Source organism: Orbicella faveolata, unplaced genomic scaffold (assembly GCF_042242905.1).
Source record: "Orbicella faveolata isolate gen_17 unplaced genomic scaffold, um_ofav_v1 contig_47, whole genome shotgun sequence".
Lineage (NCBI taxonomy): Eukaryota > Metazoa > Cnidaria > Anthozoa > Scleractinia > Merulinidae > Orbicella > Orbicella faveolata.
In genome coordinates this window covers 8805906-8827565 of record NW_028301577.1, presented here as the reverse complement: position 1 = coordinate 8827565, position 21660 = coordinate 8805906, and the positions used below count along the sequence as shown (strand labels likewise).

Sequence of the window (21660 nt, the reverse complement as noted above, 5' to 3'; positions counted from 1 at the left end):
ATACTGCGAGTTCCCTTTTTTGAGGAATAGATGTTCCATGGTTGTTTCAGGGAACATAAGGTCCTAAATTAATACTGCTCTTTTACTAGATGTGCCATATTGAAAACATCAGTTATGGTCAGAGATGCAGTTTTGGTAAGTAACAATTTTGTTTTCTATTCAGTAATTAGATTATAAACTTGTAATTTTCTTTGAGTTGATATTTGACAAGGCAAGGTTCAGATCAACTATCACCCTGTAGAATCACAAGCCAATAATGTAAATGTTTTATTTCAATTCTAACTTTAAGTAGCGACATGTAAATTTTCCGAGTACAATAATTATTGTACATCAGTGTTAATATGAATGGTAACTAAGCACACAACTGTAAAATGGTCTTATCCCAGGAGTACCACTTTTCTCTTTTCTTTGCTTGTAAATGTAGCCTGGAGGATGGAGGAGAGCTCATGGAGGTAAGGATATAATGTGTTCTTACTTTAGTTTTTACAAAAAATAACAAAAAATAGTGTTTCGTTTTATTGCAGACTTGACTAATGTGTAGTAATTTTAAATCAAAACAGGAATGAGGAAGGAATGGACTCATTCACTAAACTTTTGGTGTTTGAACCCTGCTGTGGTAAGTTAAGTTATTGACATACATGTTTATGATCCAGCAAAAATTTTTGCACCAAATGGAAGCTATTGTTTATTTGTCAACTCACAGAATTTCTGAAGAGCTTTTGAAGTGTAATTGCTGTTTTTTCCTCTCTAGAAAGTAGAGGTGAAAAGCTTATCAGAAAATTTATTGCCAATTGTGCCACAATAATAATATGCTAGTTGCATGTGTAGTTGTTGCAAAAGTTTGTCACGCAAACCTTTACACTAGTAACAGCAACTGAGAATTGACAGACAGACAAAATGCTTTTAACTTGTCTGAACGCAAAAATATCTACAGTGTATGTTAGCCACGGGTTAAGCATGGCTACTTTCAAACTTCAGTAACAAATAACTAACTCACTTTGAGCAACAGAGTTTGCAAAAAAGAAACCGTCAAACTTCTTACCTTTGATGATTAAACATAGTGATACCCAGTAAGATCATGTTTTTTCTCAATTTACTGATTCATCCTGAGGTAAAACCCAAGGGTAATATTATTGAAGATGGATGTTCCTTAATTTTAGACTAAGAGAGTTTTTTATTTTTCTAATATAATTGCTTGAGCAACTTTCTGTTCAGCATAATTAGTCTATGTCCAGCTTATTCCATCTTAAGTGTCTGGCTTGTTTCTTTCATTTGAAGGTTTTCTCTGAGATTGGTTCGGAGGCACGGTGTATCGTCCTGACATCTGGAACACTGTCTCCAATGACATCCTTCTCTTCTGAACTTGGAATCAAATTCCCAATCCAACTGGAAGCTAATCATGTCATTGCTAATTCGCAGGTCAGTATTAATATATTGCTGAAACATTACAACTTACAGCAAAGTGTTCTTTGCATTAATTTTGACAGGGGAAGTGTAGGAAAACTTAGAGTCTGCAGACTTTATCCTTTATTTGACTGAGGCAACTATTTGTGGAGGTTGGTGTGGCCTAGTGGCTAGGGCACTGGCTTTGTAATGCGGGGGTCTCCTCCCTGCCACAAGATAGACTTGTGTTTGGTGGTTCCGTATTGAACTTTTCCACGTCTTGTAAATAACCAACAGGTCAGCCTCAATGCAGCTGGGATTTTTAACAAGTTTTCAGTTCTATTTACAATATTTGCTTGTTCATTTATAGTGTCCCCGATTAGCACAGCAGTACTACATACCATAGATATTAGAAAAGTCGAGCATGCGCAATATGTAGCCATATTAGCCCATGGCATCGCTGTTTCTTTAGTTAAGAATATAGAGCGAGCACGTTGATTTGTGTGCATGTTAGGGATGATGAACAGCAATGGATGGTGCAAATTCTCCGTACACTTGCTGGTAAAATAGTGGCCTAAAATACAAGTACAATTGAATAGTTATAACCAGTGTCTTATTCGATAAGGGCAGACATTTTTGTCATTTACTTTTAGCCTGATTGTGGTAGTCTGTCAAAGAACCTCTCTCCACCCAGTTGTAAATGGTTACAGGGAAGCTGTCAGAAATACCAAGTTACTGGGAGGAGGGGGAGGGGGTGAATTTTTAATAAGCAAGGACCCAGTCAGAGATGTGGACACACCGCGACTTTATTACTGTAACAGAAACCAAAGTCAAGCACTGGCTCAATTGCATACTAACTGGGACTGACAGAAGAACAGACATGTTATTTATGTATTTTGTTTAACAAAGAGTTGATTGTTGGTTTTTTAGGTGTGGGTTGGAACCCTATCAGCGGGACCAAGTGGTTCAGCTATTAATGCCAGTTATCGTAGTGCTGAGGTATGCCGTGAAACAGCATACCAATGTTTTTCTGTTGTTGTTGTTGTTATTTTTTGTACTTGACTGGAGTTGTGGCTGTCTAAAGACTGCTTTGTTAGGACTGAGAGTTTGCTTTGCGATACTCGTGAACAAGACAATTTACATAACGCTTTTTTTCCTCGCTGGCCAAAAAATAAGATACAACATAGATAAAAGTTAGTTGACGAGTAGAAGTTCTATAAACTTGACAGTTAAAGTCTTGTATCTCATCCAAGGATAGTTGCAGTAGTTTTAGTCTGTTATGGTGTAGAACAAGAAGACAGAATGATATGAGTAGATAGAGTTCATGAAACGATCAGTGCTTTGATAAATTATAAACGTTCGTTACAGACCTTCACCTTTCAAGATGAAGTTGGCAAGATGGTACTTAATGTTTGTGAGGTAATGGTTTGTGTTTTGTGACTGTTTTATTAAACGATGACTTATGACGTCATCGTTTAATGCTGGCATACGACATTCCTTATTTGGATAAATAATGTCGCGCTTAGGTCGCGCACGATTTATCCCGAATGGAAGCGAGGAGAACAGGGAACTAAACCCGTTTCCTTGCAAACCGCCATCTCGATTTTCGGGATCGAGTGAAATCGTTTTTCGGCAGCTTGTAACATCGACAAAGTGTTGGTTAGATTTCCAGTTGTTAAACACAGGTATCGGGACTGGAGTGATTGTTGTGTTTTATCCATTGTCTTCTAGTGATGTATAACCATCCGATTGTTTGGTTATTTTCCAGTTTTCTAGACAGAATTTTAGAAATGGCAGTTAAATGTCATCGCTTCTGCGTGCATTGCGTGTTGTTTATTCCCTTTGTGTTACTTAGATCTTGATTAAGATCTTAATTCTTAGCCATTTTATTTAATTTGACATACATGTCTGTTTGTTATTGTTGTTTTTCAGACAGTACCACATGGTGTACTCTGTTTCTTTCCATCGTACAACATGTTGGACAAGCTCAGCAAACGTTGGCAGGTAAGATGGAATTCCTCCTTGCAGATTGCCATACATTTCCTTTTCGAACGTTCAGCGAATATAAAGGTAAATCTGGCTTTTTGGCTTTGCATTGATGTTTTAAAGAGAGGTAAGATGTGCATCAATCTTTGAAAGAAAGTTTATTTTTTATTTTTGTCTTTTGCAAGAGAAAGAGACCGAAAGCAGTAAAGTGTGCTTTTACAGAAGTTTTTCACTTTTCTCTGCGCGCAAATTCGTCCTCTGCACTAGAGAAACGTGTCGATGTAACTCTACAGATATTTCATATGTGTAGGTAGATAGTTTTTGTATCGAATTCTACAAGTTCCTTGAATGGGAGAGGAACTGAGAGTGTGAAGCGAGAAGTTTGCTTACTCAAGGTTCATTCACAATGGTTATTTTTTGTAGTCAACAGGTCTTTGGTCCAAGCTCTTGGACAGGAAAGTACTTGTCAGTGAACCACGCAGTGGAGACAAATTAGGTTTGCAAGGATTGCTCTCATTTTCCTTTTCCGAAAAAAAAAAAAAAAAAAAGATAAAAGATCCGACATTTTGTTCGTGGGATTTGAATGCTCTTGAACGTTTGTTTAGGTATCCGGGCCTCATGTAGCTTGCCCCATAGTCTGACATGTCTATGTCCGATACTAAGACAGTTACTTACATTATTTACGATACTAATACAATTACTTTACACTATTTACGATACTAATACAGCTACTTTACATTATTTACACGTATACAACAACTTTACATTCTTTAAGATACCAATACAGCTGCATTATACTACTGTATTTTTGCAAAACTGAATACAGAGCATTTTTTTTATGTATTGTTATGTATCACCTTGCTAAGTTTGTTTTCCATTGTGACCTTGAATGGAGATTTTGTTCGACTAGTTTCATTTCTACGTTCGGTGGTTTAAGCATTTCCAGCATAAGCATTTTACGAGCATATTTGGCAGTGACGTTCGCAGAAGTGAGGTTGTGTTCATCACTGTTATTGAGAGTTTCTTCTGAGTTAAGAATTGACCTTTTCCATACATCAGGGATCACGAAAAGGAGACCATCATACGTTAGAAAGTCCACTGACAAACCATATTTTTGTTGAAAATCGGATCTTGATGAGAAGTTTCTGCTTTCGTTTAAAAGGAGGTATTTGGGAAGGAGAAAAGACCCGGCACCTGAGTCTCCTTCCCTTCTTTACCTCCATCCCATCATCCCCTGCGTGTCTTACTACTTTTTCACAAGAGATGACTCAGGACGAGTCAGACACAATGCAAACACTTCGGAAAGCGGTCAACGCACCTTTACGTATAGAGCAACTAGTATATGGAATAGCTTAGATAAAGTCACTAAGGAAATTAAATCCCGAAAGACATTTAAAGCTGCCGTGAAAAAACAGCTTCGTAGCAAGCCTTAATTGACGTATTGTTTTATATCATGACATTTTGATAGCGTTTTATATACTAGAGTACATTGTTTTTCTTTTTATCATTATTAATGTAAATAGTTTCTGAAAAACCTTTGAGAGGATGAATCTATTAAAGTTTATAAGTGATTAAGCCTTGAAAACCCAGCTGATCCGTTTTGCGGGTTTTGCTTGTTGACACAGGCAAATTTAATCAAGGGCTAATAACTTGGTTTGTTTTGATTTGTGCTCCCTTGCGTACAGATCAAGGGCCAGGGAAGGGGACGCTATCGAAGACCTAATTCGGCGATGTCAGCTGCCATAGAAATCAAGACAGCCATTACAACATTTTTTTCATAGTTACAGTATCGACAATGGTATTCCAAAAATGTTTGACAATTGTCGTGTTCTCAATTTTCAGAGTTTGACGACATCATGCACCAGTTCTACCATGCTGTAAGAACCAGTGAGGGTGAAGAAAGCGATGAACAGTTAGGTAAACAGCGTCTTATTATTTACATTTTTGTCATACAGTGGGGGCACGGTGACCTGACGGTTAGAGCGCACGCATCCGGATCGAGCAGTACGGGTTCGAGCCCTGGCCAGGGACATTGTGTTGTGTTATTGAGCAAGACACTTTACTCTCCCAGTACCTCTCTCCACCCAGGTGTGCAAATGAGTACTGGCAAATTTGATGCTGCGGTGTAACCCTGCGATAGACAAGCATCCCATCCACGGGTGGCGGGGGGGGGGGGGGGAAGGGGGGGAGGGGGATAGAAATACTCCTATGCGCTTCATGCTACTGAAATTGGGGTAAGCACCGGCCTGATGGGCCACTTGGCTTGTATACAGACTTAACCTTACCATGCCTTGCGCGAAAAAGTTCTTTCAATTCAAATGATGAAGTCTTTAAAGATATCAAGTCTTAAACGATATCGGGTGAATGGAAACTTGCCCCAGTAGTGCAGCTACCATATTTTTAATCACTGGGCCTTGTCAGTGGCTGCTAGAATAAATAATTTTCTTAGCTTAAAGAAATATTTTCATTGATTGAAACTTAAACTTCATGGTCTACTTTTGTTAAGTAATATTATATAAGTGTACTGAAACTTAAAATATTTAAACAAATAATGAAATAATGGCTGCGCATGAAAAAGGCTGCCACCCGATTACAAATTTTGTCGTCCTGTCTTGGAAAAATCTCTTAATTACAATTTTGTTCTCCCGTCGCCAATATTCATCTTGGTGTTCTAGGAACGTTTGATGTACGGGCATAGGTACTAAGGGTGCGTTTGTTTAAGGAAATCCAAGATTGGATTCTTAAATCCGAAAACGGGTTTTGCGTTTCTTTACTAAACAGATCAGTCCAAGATCATTCGGATCTTGGTGCATCAAAGGAACGGAAGGACCCTTGCCCAGAGTGGATTCTTCGGTTCCTTTCATCCAGTTGCTTGTTGTCTAAGTCCGAGTTTTGACTAGAAAAAAGCTGAAAATTGGAGACTTCTTCCGTTTTAAAATAAACTCTCCAAACATCAAACGTTCACTACAGAACTACAAAGTGAGCAAGTGCAAACTTATCCAAAAAAAATTCGCGCTAACTCTGGCATTGAAATAGTATTCTCAGGATCTCATTGGCCGAGCTAAGTTGTTAGACATCTCTGCAGCCAATCAGAATCAGGGCGGCAAATGCATTTTCAGCCCGCGCATTTCCCGTTTGGCCCACAAAAAGGCGCGTTTTACAGAGGGTAGTTTATCATTTGACCGCGCGTATTGATAATAATAATAGTGTACTAAGATAGAAAAACACTTAAGGTCATTCCCCAGTATTGCATTGCGCATCCCTACTGCGCATAATTTCACTCGCGATTAGCGCGCACATTAAAAAATGGCGGCTTTTTCTTTACGGCTGGACCTCGCTATAGAGGTAAATCGTCATTTTCTCGCAAACGAGTATGGTGACCTATCATTTTTTTCTATTGTTTTGAATTGAGTAATAAATTTCTCTGGGTAAAGTAAATATGGACCAATTCTCAGTGTAGAACAAAAAACAGTTCTCGGAAACGTGAATTTAGCAAGCAATCGTGACCACAGTTATGGTGCTATTATAAGGATTTATATGGGAATAAACAAGGTGCTGTTGCTCCTAAACGAACATGGGGACCCCTCATTTTTATTTCAAAATTTAAGTTCCTATAATATAAACAATCAATAGGCAAAGTTTGACAAAAATCTCAGTGCAGGTTCAATGTCAGTGGAATGACCTTAAGAGATACTAATAAACAGTAAAGGAACAATGATAGTTAAGGATGGAGAAGATTAACAGGGACACGCCCAAACCATGATGTAGTTCCTTAAAGACTGTTTGTTTCAGGATTGTGGGACGTGCTGGCCCACCCTTTCTGTTGGACCTTTAAAGATTCATCAAACATATGCTCGATATCGTCAAGTTCCACTGTGTTATGACAAACGCCATGAAGGATTGGACTAGTCTTGTTAATGTCGTTATCGGGGACTTTATATTGGCACGAATTTGCCCCGTCTTGGACTTCGTGAATGTCGGATTCCAAATCCTCGATGAGAACAAATGAATGTTCGACGGCATTTTCAGTGCAAACTGAGTTGTATTGCATTGGCTAAGCAGCACTTTGCCCGGTTGTTCGGCCTTTCTCGGGGAGACTTCGGGCATCATTCGACACACCTTTTGCTGCTGTTTCGCGTTGATCGACGGCACTTCGGGCATCATTCGCCAGATCCTCACCAGCTCTTTCGCTTTGGTCGGGGACACTTCGGGCAGCATTCGTCACACTTTCCCCAGCCGTTAGATCTTGATCGACAACACTTCGGGCCGCATTTGTCACGGGAACCAGCTCAGTGGAGACTGCCAACGATCGAGAAACTCATTGCATGTGCGTAGAAGAGATTGAAACCTACCACTAGGTATGTAAGGAGCGGTGGTTTCTAAACTGTCTTCTCGTACTTCATAGACGCGAGAGCGGTCTCTGCTGAAACAACTTGTCGTGCCCTCATTTGCCACTTCGACGTGGTAGCGTCGGCACTGACAATTCATGCATCGTGAACTTCGCAGAACGTAGATGATCGGTTTGGTGGCGCATTGAAACCAGTACATCCATAAAAAGACACCAGTTAGTAAGTCAGGGATAGCGTCTTTTCCAGCATCTCTTCTCTGCATGTTGACAATGAGCACAATGACGATAGGTGCGTTCAGTCCTAAGTAGATCACTATGAACACGATCAGTGTCCAAGCTGAGTGAACAAAGGCGGCCATCGGTAACTTTTCCTCGTTGGAAAGTAGCCCTGGGCTGACTTGGCGTCGGAGGGAAAAGAGGAAATTAAAAATTTTCCAAAAGGAAAACAGTATGATCAATACACCCAAAGCTTTCACGAGGAATTTTGTAATGCCAGTAGTAGTCCAGTGTTCAGCGGTGTTGATGAAACACAGTCCGGCGAACTCAGCGTAAGTAAATTTTTCGCGCAACATGGGCGCGGTGAATGGAATTGGGAAGATCCAGATGAAGAACAACAAAGCAGTAGCCTGTCGTTTTGACAAACTGGGGAAACGTCTTCGATAGATGGCGCGGCAACGTGCGTACACCATGCACCGACACTAAGAAACGCGACGTTGGCCAAGCAGGTAGAAAGCATGGTGTGTATGGTACAGAAAATACTGCCAAATACCCATTGACCGAACACCAGGGAAACAAAGACGAACGGCATTATAATAAGGCAGCTGGCCAGGTCAGCAGTGCTCAGGCATGCTACAAAAAAGTTCAGAACTGGGCGATGCACGTCGCCCAGTAAGGCGGTGTGAATAACGCGCCCATTGCTGTACGCACCGACGACAATGAAAAGCAACAACGAGGCTGCTTTGACAAAGCCACTGTTTTGTTCAAACGACGACTGAGTTGTGTGGCTCGTGCTTAGCTGTGTGGTGGTGTAGTGTCTTGTGAATCAGCAACAATTGCTGGCAGGGAGAAACGTTTAGTCGGTATTCTTCACTTTCAAATTTCTAAAGTCAAATGTATGCCTCGCGTTAGTTTCAATGAAAAATATCTTGATGCAGATTCGGCAAGTCTTTCTTCAGTTTTTGTTACATTTCTGTTCTCAACGTTTGTCGTTGCAAAGGGAATCTACAAACTCCTCCACTCTTATCCGTACTTAGCCTTGCTTAGTTCAGTCATTAACTTGGAAATTGTTGACCGACCATTCAATGCTATGTTAATTTTTTTTTCCCTTTTCAATTGGTGAATTACAGCGTTAAGAATACCGTAATGTTTTCTCCAAGGTTGCCGTTTCTCTGTTCATCGCATAAGAAGCCTCTCCGCGAGTACAGCTAACTACTCCCCCTGTACTAAGTCAATGCTTGAAAACTGTCCTCAAGACCTCTCCCTGATAAATATTGTGTACAAATGTTATGTTTCTGATTTGAGTAGCAATAGAAAACATGTTTATCGGAGTTAATTGATGTACGTAAGGAATCTCAAGAAATGACTATACAGTGTTATTTACGTCATGGATTTGGCACATTTCACTTGTTACTTTTCATAGCGGTACCTTATTTAGCAGTTATGGGCGCTTTCCATTGAACCAAAACTTCCGGAACTTTCGAAACGGCGACAAATGGTGGAATTTTCGGTCGAATGAAGAGCGCCCTGTAATCATTTGGCAGTGTTACCATTTCACTGAAATGATGTGTATTAAAATGGTAAGAATTTAAAAGTTCCTCAATTTTATTTCGCTGTTTTTAGCGAGAAAAAAGATTTTAGGTTGCAATGTCTTCTTGATCTTGTCATTAGTATTACAAATAGCGTATTATTTTCATATATAGCTTAATATTTTCATATATAACTTAATATTTTCATATATAGCTTAATATTTTCATATATAGCTTATTATTTTCATATTTCATATTTTTCACAGGAAAATGGGCATTCTAAACAGTGATTGGTCAGAAAAGACTATTACGACACACAATTTACATGAGCCAATCACATAGGATGCAATACAAATTCAGAAATTTGGCTACTTGCGAACTCCGAGTGTAAAGCGCCAAATGTTCTACTTTGTTGAATTTTTACGTTAAACATTAATCAAGTTCTCGTAGATTTAACTTGTATGAGAACTGAAGATTGTTACCTTAAGGGGTAACTCCACTCAAATGTCCTCTTCATTGATAAACCATCTTAATCTTATTATTTGAGACGGAAGAAAAAAAAACGTATGTGAAATTTTTCTTTGTACCCGTTGATGTGTAGACTCAGATGATGACTCCAGTGTTGATGGAGGTTTGTTCCTGGCCGTGTGCAGAGGAAAAGTGAGTGAAGGACTCGACTTTGCAGATAACAACGCCAGAGCCGTCATCACGGTAAGAAATCGTTTTTTCAAGACCTATAAAATTTCAGAATTATTTGTTTGATATACAGTCGAACCTCTCCACAACGGCCATCTTAGGGAAAGTGGAAAGTGGGGTGGCCGTTATGGAGAGGTAGGGGTGTAATATGACACTTGTATTTGTTTGGGGGTGCAACAATTTTTTTCTTTAAAAAATGCTTATTGTAGCATGTAAGTACGCAACACAAACAAAATATATTATTAAAGCAGAAACCAAACAGAAACAGAGACCAACGACGCGCGGTATGGATCAGTGTTTGTTACGTTTTACAGTAAACAGGGATTTTGTATGCACTGATCCTTCGTTGATTAACTGGCCGTTGTCCGGAGGTTGTTTTGGCAGTTAGGGGCGCTTTCGTGGCTGTTGCTTTTTCGGAGAAGTGGACGTTGTTGATAGGTTAAAATAAGTGTGAATGTATTGACCGTCCGCCGGGACAAAAAAAGTGGCCGTATAGAGGGGTCGCTTTTGTCCACGGATGTTTTTTTCGTACGATCTTTTCCTTCGTCGAGCGCGCTTGAAAGCGGGCGTGGAACGCGAAAGAGCCCCACCCCCTTGCGTTTTGGATCGTTCATATCCCACGCGCCAGATTAATATTTTGCTACGCTTGCGATCGCGACGAACTCGAGACAAGATAGATTGTCTGTGGACAGACTAGTGGGACAACCTTTGTCGAAACAACTGTATAAGAAGAGTCGGTAAGGTTACAAGCGAGTTGGGTATTATATCCGGAGGAAACTTACAACCTGGGGAGAAAAAAAATACTTGTTATTGATTTCCTTAAAATTCTCTTTATTCTTTGGTTGCCATTATATTTACTCGTTGAACTTGTGTACTGCTTTACAAACAATACTTGTCGAATCGATGAGCACAACATAGACCGTAGTCGCCTTCGCAGCCGTTATTAGGGTCGTCACGCAATGCTTCTCTCTAGAAAAGCGTTGCGTGACGACCCTAATAACGGCTGCGTAGAGGATTACAGAGACTGGGACTGAAAAAACTTCTGCGCAGTTAAACGAAACAGGCGATTGTTGATGGGGCTTTAAATGTAACAATTTCAACCAACACGCACTTAATCACCAGCTTCTTATAGGTGGATGTTTATTGTATTTATCTGACCGTTTAAAGATCCTTCTAAGTTTTACATCTGAGGATGAAACGCGAGTATGTAATGTGTTTGCCATAGTTAACGGAGGGAAATGGTCAGGAAGGCCGGTAAACACCAGAGAAGCAAACAAACAGGCTGAGATTTATGTTAGAATGTCCTTGACCCTGTACATCTTTTGTTTTATGCCCACAGACTATGCATGAATTACAAAATCGCAGTGCTTCAATTGGCTAGTTGTATGAGCACACATAACCACCTTTTGTATTTTGTCAGGTTTTGTACAGGGTCAACCCCCAAAATAGCCAGCAAAAACATACAACAAAGAACTTTGCCAGGTTTATTAACCATTTCCCTCTATTAACTATGGTGTTTGCAGATGGCACTTTCAGGTGCTGTTGTTCTCGTTAATTTGCAAAGTGAAGTCGTGAGTTTTAATCTCAAGCTTGAAGTTTGGCATTTTTTTTTTAAGTGAGAGGGCTATTTACATTGTGGAATGAGCATTGCGTTTGAGGCAGGCAGCTTGAAGTGCCTCATCCAGGTCTCTCTCAACTTGCTGATTTATGTTCCAAGATATAATGTTTAATTTACAGAGTTTACAGTTCGGGTGACTTAATGATCTGCGAATGAAAGGCACCACCACAGCGGTTATTCGATTGCTGATCAAATCCAGTTTCTTGAGTTTGCAATGTTCGCTCTCTAGTGTTTCGCAGAAGTGTTTAACGCCTTGGTTAGTAATTTTCTGACACTCTATTCTCAACGAGCTCACCTGGCTGTTTTGGTGTTTGAGTGTTTCACAGAACTTCAACAAAACCGCGTCGGTCCAAAGTTCCTCATCGTTGAACTTCAAGCTGGTGATTTTGCAATTCGCGTGTTCCAGTGATTCACACAAGTGTGACAAAACGTGTTCAGTTATTTGCAATGTGCCAAGTCGCAAGTGAGTGAGCTTACAACTTTTGGTTTTTAGTGATTCGCAAAGGAGGACTAATGCATCTGGACTGATTAAGTCGTTCCAATTAAGGCTCAACTTCTGGAGTTTACACTTGTCCGCACTGATAGCTCTTATCAATGAAATCAAACCCTGGTCAGTGATGTTGTTCTTTCGTAGGAGTAATTTAACTGGGCCTCCTTCCATCAACAGCTTGGCTAATTCTTTACATCCCCCTTCTCCTAGAGAATTAGCACTTAGGTAAAGTGAGTAATTCACCCGCTCAATGTTTCTTAAGAAGTACACAATTGCTGTGCAGTCAACAGGTGTTATTTGGCAATTCCACAGGTCAAACGAATTGCGAAAACATCTGTTTTGCTGAAGCTGAGAAGCTGCGCTCTTCACTGTAGCATCGTCATTGTACTCGTACAAACACTTCATCATGAGTAAAGCCATCTTTTTATTCGATGGATTCGACAGCGAAGAGTCGTGAAGGCACTTTACAAAGCTGCTGACTGCGTCATTGTGCTGCTGGCCATGAAGTAACCCAGCAACGAACTGAATGACCAAATGCCACTTTGGATCTTCCGTGTTAGACGTAATAAATTCCTTAAGGTCATCGGGCTCCATCTTCGTAATCTCTCTAGCGGCCAGAAACTCCTGTAAAGTTAAATGAATGAAGCAAAAACGTTGTTTGAACTCCACCGGAGACAACCTGCTGTCAGGCAATTGATTCAGCAAACCACAATGTATCATTCCTGACACTTCTTCTGAGTCGAATATCAGTCGCCCTTCGGCTATTCCTTTTCTTGCTAACGACCCGAGTTCTGTCAAGGTCTTTTCAACCGAATCTGAAAAGCGTTCATTTCCCCGAAATGGTTTATCGCGAAATTCCGGGTGATGCGTAAAGATGAACAATCTCAAAGCTCCTTGGTAGACTTCCGTGAGCCTTGTCGGTAAGGTGACGATTTCTGATCCCAGGGCACAAAGCTTGATTAACGCCTTGAGAAAGAAACACAATATGCGACAATTCACAGGAATGTAGCATAAAGACAACAGGTTTAAATTGCTGTAGATGTGCTCCCATATTTGTGTTGCTGTCGCGCTGTCTCCTTCACAGTAGTTGTTCACATACTTCTGAACTTTCTCTTCTGTAAAGCCCATTATTTCCACAGTCCTGTCAAACAGTGGGACCTCAACACTTCCCAGCACAGTCGGCCTACAACTTGTCAACACTGTTGCTCCAGGAAGGAGTTTTCCCTGCAGAAGTTTCACGTATAGTGCTGATAATGGCATTTTCTCGCTTGGGCCATTTCCGAATCGTGCCGCCTCGTTGGTCGTGCAGCTATCGTGATCCTTAAATTCGTCGAAGCCATCAAATACAAGAAGTATTTCCTCAGGATTATCCAACAGTTCTTGAAAAACCTGATCGTCTCTTTGACCGGCTGAATATGCTGTGCGGTTCAGCAACTGCCGAAAGGAGATCTGTCCTGATGTTTCCGAATAAAACGAACGAAACTGGAACAAGAAAGCGTACTTGAACGTTTTGCTGTTATCGTGGAAAAGGTGCCCTTTACTCCAATCACGCAGGAGTTTCTGACAGAGCAAAGACTTTCCGATCCCCGGGCGTCCAACGATGAGAATTTTCCGTGGGTTTTGAGTGTCTTCGTTGGACAGAAACAACTCTCCGCGCGTTTTGATCGCAACTGATCCATGCTGGCTTTCAGGTTTTAAATAGGAGTCGTATATGAGGTGTCTTTCGCAATCCTTCAAAAACTTCTCTTTTGCTCTTCCGGTGTAAATGATTACGTCCAGAAAGATGTCATCTAAGAGTATGTTGCCTTCCTCTTCCTCAGTGCTACAGTGAATCAGTGGCTCTATAAACTCTGTTTCTTGTAAGATCAGTTTTTTCATGGATTTCCTGAAGCCAGCTGGCGTCACGGCAGTTGAGCTTTGGTAGAAAAAATACTTTGAAGAGAATTCTGAATCGAACGTAAACTTACTACTATGTGATGCACGTGCTAGAAGGTAAATGATTTCTCCGAACACAAGACAGTTGAAAATGATGTTAGCTATCCAAACCATCCTCATACAGCTGTTCTTTTCAGATGCAACAGAATTGTGGCAGTTTGATGTGTGAGAGAGTGTTTTTGAAGAAGCGCTGGTATTGAATGATCTCACCGTTGGCAAAACGCAAGCATATCCGGTCGGAAAGCCACCTGGATACAACACAAAGTTTTGCATCAATGTAAACACAATTCCTAAGACTAGGCGCGTCGCTAGATGAAGGAAATAAATCGCGAAAACTCGACGAGTTCTTATTCTTGGCCTTGGGCGAGGGTTTTCCGCATCGGGTGCCATCGCGGCTTGTAGCCGGTCAACCCGAGATTTCACACAACACCACGAGTAAGCGAGGCACACCACGACCACGGCAACAAAACTCAAAAGGACATACAGATACAATGGCAGTGGAGAATTGTACTGTTCCTCGTACTTCTCAAAGCATTGAGCTTGATGAAAATTCTTGTCAGGTAGGGTACCTTGGAAATCGCAAAGGAAAGTTCTCCGTTCGTTGAGTCTTACCTTACTTGTGATTCCTACAAACACGGCTCCTGTCAAGAGAAAAAGGACTGCTACAATGTAGCCAAACAAACTGAAACGAGAAGGAGTCAGAAACTCTTTTAGCCCTTCCATTTTGACCAGAGCGTGTGGCGTAGAGAAGTGGTTAAATGGCAAGTAGACGTAGGTACAAGAATATTAAAAAATTGTTATAAAAACGTCAAAAAACATCCATGCAGAAAGGATACCGACTGTAGAAGAGACAAAACAAACGTTGGAGACGAAATAGCATTTATAATGCTGTCTGAAAAAAATGCAAATTTTGAATAATTGCTTGAGAGTGACGTATGTAAAAATCTAAGAACTGAATAAATGGAATAAATGGGTGAAAATGAACTTGTCCGTCACTTTCTTCGATATTCTTGCAGTGTATATCGATTAATTAATTAATTAATTAAACATTCGGTTGAAGTAGTGTCGAAACATTTACTTCCTTTGAGAGTTTTCGAAGAAGAAACTACAACATATACTAGAGAAAACATCTGCCACGCGGACTAATTAGTCCGCGTGGCAGATGTTTTCTCAAACAAGACTTCTGTCCGGTGTGCATTTGAATATTAATCACAGTAGTTTAAGCCCCAGGGCCCCTCTACTAGGCATATGTTAGAAGCGGAAAGGGTCTGGGGAAGCCCTGACCTTAGACTGTTCTTTGTTAGTGTTTAGGCAAAACGACACGAGTTCAATTAATTAGTCCATCTGATACTAAATCTAAAATTGTTGAAAAAATAGACAAACTTTTCAGGTTCAATATGTGTCGACTCTAAAAGAACTCGGATCGAACGCGATCATTTTTTGAGTTCTTGAGAATCCACAATCCTACTGAAAAGGTTTAGCTTTAAAATACTTCACCTGTTCTGGGCTCTCGCTCAGTGGGGACGATCGAAAAAGCAGGCGGGCGACGAGCGGGGTCCTTTTCTCTCTTGGTCCCGCTCGTCGATGATCCCGCTCGTCGCCCGCCTCCTTTTTCGATCGTCCCCACTGACCGAGAGGCTAAAATAGGTTACGTTATTCGTAGAAGTAGCGTACTTTTGACACGAAGCACGAAACCAACCAGTTGAGGTTTAGAAGCACGCTAAAGCAAGTTTCACTTTTCCCCTATAGATTGGAATACCTTTTCCAAATGTGAAAGACATCCAGGTAAGGTACACTCCATTCTGTTAAGAAAACATACCAAAACTCCCGCTGGTTCACTCTGTACAACTCGTCCTTCCACACAACTGCAGTTGGAAATTGTTCATAACCAAACACATACCAGCTCAGTCTGCGGTGCTTGTGAGTTGGTATACCGTGAAATGTGCTGCGTGTGTCTTTAAATGTATTAAAATGAGCCTTTAAGTTACCTTGTTTGCAGTCTCTTAAATTAGTGGGTAAAACGAAGAAAAGCTGGCGAAAACGAAGGGATAATTGTGATGATGGCGACTTAAGGTCATTCCACTGAAATAGAACCTGCACTGAGATTTCTGTGAAACTTTGCCTATTGATATTATAGGAACTTAAATATTGAAATAAAAATGAGGGGTCCCCGTGTTCGTTTAGGAGCAACAGCACCTTGTTTATACCCATATAAATCCTTATAATAGCACCATGATTGTAGTCACGATTGCTTGCTAAATTCACGTTTCCGACGATTGCTTTTTGTTCTGCACTGAGAATTTGTCCATATTTATTTTACAGAGAGAAATTTATTACTCAATTCAAAACAACAGAAGAAAATTATAGGTCATCATACTCGTTTGCGAGAAAATGACGATTTACCTCTATGGCGAGGTCCAGCCGTAAAGAAAAAGCCGCCATTTTTTAATGCGCGCGCGCTAATCACGCGTGAAATTATGCGCAGTAGGGATGCCCAATGCAATACTGGGGAATGACCTTAAGTTTTTTCCATAATTTATGAGTCTAGAACGAGCAAGCCTTTAGGTACGTTTTCACTCGCTTCTGACGCCTTTCACAGTCTAAGATTCAGGAAGACAGGCTAAGACAGGAAATCCATTACGTTTGTCACAAGTCAGAAAAAAGTCAGTGAAAACATCTTCAAAGTCGAGGGAAGAGTTTGTCTCCATTTTCATTGCTCTCTCGAGTCCTATCCGGTTTCGTGCCACTTTTCCCGAACACCAACTGGAATTGAGCCTAAGCTAGAGTCAGGGAATTAAGTGTCTACCGAGGGAAATTTTAAATTTCTTGTTAGAGTCCACAACAGTCATTTCAAGGTTTCTGTAGGTTACTATGAACTTTTGATAAAAAGCGTTCTTTTCTGTCAGGATAAAATAATCCGCAAGGGGGCAACCTTGGGCTTTTTTCATCGGAATAACCAATTTATAGTTCGGTGCTTAACCGATTTTTGAGCAGAACCGAGGTTGTTATCAATGATATTAATCTTGCTGCGTTTGAAATGTAAATTCTTTTATTGTCATGCTCAAGTAGTTTGTTATCTCTTTCATCACAAAGTCAACCCTCGATCACATTTTATAGAACTGTTTTATGGTCTATTGCACACACCCCAGTGGCACAAAACGTCCGGCTTAAAAGGAGTCTTCTGCAGAATGTTGTAATGTCCAACACTTGTTTTGCTTCATGTTGCGTACTGATTTTCAGGTGGAACTCAAACGGAAATACAACACGCAGTATTCAGCCAGTCGAGGACTGCTGACGGGCAGTGAGTGGTATGAGATCCAGGCCTACCGTGCATTAAATCAGGTCAGACTCGCTACAGTGCTCTTCGAGTAATTCCGTTTAATTTTCAAAATTGTAGTTATGACAATGAAATCCAAGCGATAATGGACCTTTTGTTTTATAGCTAACTTTAATTGCTTGTTATTTTCCTTTTAACACCTCTTTTTTTTCTTTATTCATGTTCACAGGCTTTGGGAAGGTGTATTCGTCACAAGTAAGTTCATCTTGGTAAAAACGAAAGAGAATTTCAAAAAACTATATAATAAACTCACGTAACGTGGTTATTATTCGAAGAACACCGTGCATTTAAACTTGGTTTTGGAGCGCATATTTCTATATTTGTAGGGGTGGAAGGAGTATTAATGCACTCTTGGTTTACTCATTACCTAAACGTGATGCAAGAACTGCCAAGCAGACTCAGAGCTTTTTGATGTGCGAGGTTGTGCTTTATGATCCTGCTGTCAGACAATCAAAGTAAACATAAGCATGTTACGAGAAAGTTGGGGTTAAAACTTAAAAAATGTTCAGATGTTCAGCAAAAAAAATATTAAACTTTTACTCGGTCAAAATCAAGTGGGCGAGTGGGCGAATTACTTATTACCATCCCCGCGGTACGGCGAGTATTAAATAGCCGGAATTTAAAATACTGTACACCAATATCCAAGAGGAGGGGGTTATGGCTCGAGATAACCGAGTTGTAGTTAGACCGCAGTCAATAAAAACAGTTAACAAATCTAAGGGAAATAACGGCTTTTGTCCAAGGTTAGGTTTTCAGCCTTGCCTTTCGAGGTCAATCAGGCTCCAACCAAAGGGAAATTTTGAGAGAACCTAAACCACGAAGGTGGAATGTGGTATACGCGTTTTTTCTCATGCTTGTTTCTTCTCAAGGCTTCGCTCCCAGCTCAGGTTGACGTCGTTGTTGCGCTTTTTACAGCTACACTTATTTGTTAGGCGCTTCAGTATACCTTTAGGTGGGCTTTTGCTTTGATGCCTCATCAAAGTGAATAACTCTTTTGTTTTTCACAGACAAGACTGGGGAGCCATTGTTCTAATAGATGAACGGTTTAACAAGTCTCCAAGGTACATCAACGGTAAGGAGCTGTTATGTGAGTCCGAACGTTGAAGAATTTGCTCGCGGGTAGCGGCCGTTTTTGACCCTATTTCGGCCCTAAAAGCTAGTTACATAAACTCCCTTGCTAAAATATGGAATTAAAACGAAAAAAGAGCTGTCCATATGTGAATATACACGTTTTCAATTGTCAGTCTTCAACGTATCGTCTTTAAAATCACCATAAACCACCAATCCAGTATACCACTATAAACAACGTTTGAACACATGTTCTCCTAATGCAAAAAACTCAGATGCTCTAGGGTCAAAGCCCGCGCCCAAATCCCGCCACAGCCAAATGAATGCCCCATAATAAGAACCTTATGCATATGGATTATGAACTTGGTTACGGCTTAATTGGGAAAAAGTGCTGTAACAATTTTCGCCTGTATGGTTAGCATGTTTGGTAGTTTTCACTAAACATACCTTTTGATCTGATTAACCAGGGATATCCAAATGGGTGCGCAAGAGAATTACACAGTACAACAACTTCTCCGCGGCCATGTCTTCCCTGAAAGAATTCGCATCTGCACGTAAAAGAGAACCGTGTCCCGCCAATACCAGCCCCTGTTCTGTTAGCCAACTGAGCAGAAGTTCTGTGGAGACTCCAGTCAAGGAACAGAACGTTCATGCTGATGTAAAGCCATCTGTAGAGCACACTTCACTGCTTGACAACCGCGGAAACCAAACTAGAGGGGTTGCACTGGAACAGAACGTTCACGCTGATATTAAGCCATTTGTAGAACACACTCCACTACCCGACAACCGAGGAAACCAAACTGGCGGGGTTACACTGGAACAGAACGTTCATGCAGATGTTAAGTCATTTGAAGAACACGCCCGACTACCTGACAACCAAGAAAACCAAACTGGCAGGGTTACTCTGGAACAGAGCGATCTTTGTGCAACTCCTTGTCAGTGCAGTGATGCAAGACCTTCTGTAGAGGCTACTAACGCTCATGGAAACCTAGCCGTTGGGTTTACAGTAGACCACAGCGGCAACTGTGCAACTCCTCCTCAAAGTACCGATAGTAAACCATCTGTAGAGTCCCAACATGTAGGTAAGGTCCAAGGAAACCCAGGTGATGGGTTTACACTGGAACACAGCGTTCATTCTACCACTCCCTTTCAACGTATTATACTATCTGCCAAGCAGCGTTCACTTAGCAACATGCAAGGAAACCAGACTTCAGGTTTTACCCCTTCTTCTAATTTAATCCAATCAGCTTTCTCTGGCGTCACTTCTAAAGGTCTGTCTTTCAATGCAGAGAGAGTGGCATCGAAACTTGATAAATTTAAACGGAAAAACGTTGATGTCGACGGGAGTGAGAGGAAGGTTTTCAATGGAATGACTTTGGTACTTGACTTTAAACCCGTAAATGGCGAGAATTTCGTTACGGTTAAATCTAACGAGTTGAAAGTGGATGGGAAAATGGAGAGTCAAGAATCTGATAGTGCATTGAAGAAGAAACCTGAAAGCGACCCACTCGCTAGGGAACAGATGTCCTCTCCTCTTCTCTTTGCCACTCCTCAGTCCACTCCTTCACCTTCACCTGTCAAACAGGAAATGAACTGGATGACACCCAGGGAGGGTGAGGAGAGGACAAGTTTAAACTCGTCAAACTTGAATCTCGGCGCCGAGGAACCAAACGCAATTAAAAATGTAGGAAATGGAGAAGGTAGTCTTGGTAATTGTTCGATTACTTTGTCAAAGAAAGGCGGTGATTTTGGTAAATCCTCATTGCTGGAAAACACAGGGGTTCAAGGCTTCGTCGCGGTAGAAAAGCTGTTAAAGTCAAAAGAAGCTGATGCGAATGCTCCAGGTCACGGAGGGGATGGTAACGAGTTAAACTCAGAGAAAAAGCCTCGTGATATCCTTGATGACGTAAAAGACGACTTTTCTCATGAAAAGGCAGGATTAGAAAATCGCTTGCAAACGAAGGCGCCGCATGTTGATCGTAATACTGAGTCGAAAGAAACTGTGAAGGAAGGTGTACTGAATTTATCGTCGTCTTCAAGGAGAAGCGAGCGTCCCTGTAATAGCGTGTCTGAGATGCCGAGCAATGTTCGACTTGGTCGGAGAAGAAGCACAAGGCTTAGAAGATTTTCAAACAGCAGTAAAAGCACGAGGGAGGAAGAGAAAGTAGCATCTGAGGTAAGAGTTTCATCCTTTCGATCTGGCAGGCCCACCAACCCGGATCAAAAACTATTTCAAAACTTAAGACTGCAAGATGAGCAAAACAATGAGTTGAAAGCATGGGCAATTAATATTTTAGCGGGGGCAACTGAAAATTGAAATTTACTAGCCCACTGGCTGCCCGGATAAGGTACGACTTTGACCCTCTCTGTCTTGGCGGTCCTGCCTTCAGCGTGGAACAAAACTTACACAAGCCCATTTATTGCATTAAAAATATAGGAATTTTTTGAAGTTACACTTCAAAGTCCTACGTGGGGTAAACTGTTATCCACATTGCCTGTAGCACATTAGCCTTATACTGACATTAGTGTCTTTCGGTTCAGGAAAAACCCAAAGATGAAAGTGACAAACCTGTGCTGTATTGTGCCCGTTGTGGTGGCAGCCTTGTCACAGGTGAGGTAGCTATGCTGCTTTCTGCTAGAGAGAATCAATTGCACTCTACCCAAATCTCTGACAGAGTGCGACTTCTCTCCAGTCGGAGTTTTCCGGATCTGTCAGTGCATTAAGGTCATATAACCCTCCGTCATAATTTCGTATCTAGCGTGTCTCTTTTTGGGGGCAGATTTTAACTGATTGCCGTTGGAGCAAAATCAAAGCATGGACAGTAAGCTAAAAAAAAAAAAAAATGAAATTCGGCTTTTCTCAATTACTCAACTCCACGCTCCTTTAGATTTCTTACTGCAATTTCTTTTTGAACTCCTGGCGAGAAAAAATAATTTTTTTGTGTTGTTTTCTTTTTCTCTAAGAATCGACTGAGCCCTTTTTCAGCGACATTACGAAGCAACTCCACGTATCCTTATACACTATTTACGTGAAAAATTTCCAAGTGCTCGAGC

The 21660-nt window shown here is 41.0% G+C and overlaps 2 protein-coding genes across 4 annotated transcripts in view; one reads left to right on the top strand and one right to left on the bottom strand.

Moving 5' to 3' along the window:
- The window catches only part of LOC110059772 (Fanconi anemia group J protein homolog), a 36940-nt gene that overhangs the window by 13258 nt on the left and 2022 nt on the right, over positions 1-21660 (top strand). For both annotated transcript variants that reach the window (XM_089279390.1, XM_089279389.1), the window contains exons 17-32: positions 90-135; positions 425-452; positions 561-616; positions 1279-1419; positions 2314-2382; positions 2752-2802; positions 3316-3387; positions 3793-3865; positions 5212-5286; positions 10064-10173; positions 15951-15986; positions 17442-17543; positions 17708-17733; positions 18546-18610; positions 19074-20782; positions 21148-21217. In XM_089279390.1, the coding sequence (XP_089135516.1) occupies positions 90-135; positions 425-452; positions 561-616; positions 1279-1419; positions 2314-2382; positions 2752-2802; positions 3316-3387; positions 3793-3865; positions 5212-5286; positions 10064-10173; positions 15951-15986; positions 17442-17543; positions 17708-17733; positions 18546-18610; positions 19074-20782; positions 21148-21217 (2729 nt within the window). The remainder of the gene's footprint in view (positions 1-89; positions 136-424; positions 453-560; positions 617-1278; positions 1420-2313; positions 2383-2751; positions 2803-3315; positions 3388-3792; positions 3866-5211; positions 5287-10063; positions 10174-15950; positions 15987-17441; positions 17544-17707; positions 17734-18545; positions 18611-19073; positions 20783-21147; positions 21218-21660) is intronic.
- Positions 11270-15177, bottom strand: LOC110059770 (nucleotide-binding oligomerization domain-containing protein 2-like). 2 transcript variants are annotated; one of them, XM_020766492.2, is made up of 2 exons: positions 14814-14882; positions 11270-14449 (listed from the first exon to the last, which is right to left on the bottom strand). In XM_020766492.2, the coding sequence occupies exon 2, from the start codon at positions 14319-14321 to the stop codon at positions 11787-11789; it is 2535 nt and encodes an 844-aa protein (XP_020622151.2). In that variant the 5' UTR covers positions 14322-14449; positions 14814-14882; the 3' UTR covers positions 11270-11786. The 2 variants fall into 2 exon arrangements, with proteins under 2 accessions (XP_020622151.2, XP_020622150.2); XM_020766491.2 differs by having other exon boundaries at positions 11270-15177.

What these genes read in the sequence shown, in the direction of transcription:
- LOC110059770 (XM_020766491.2), bottom strand. Translation starts at nt 14,924, where the DNA reads ATGGAAGGGCTAAAAGAGTTTCTGACTCCTTCTCGTTTCAGTTTGTTT.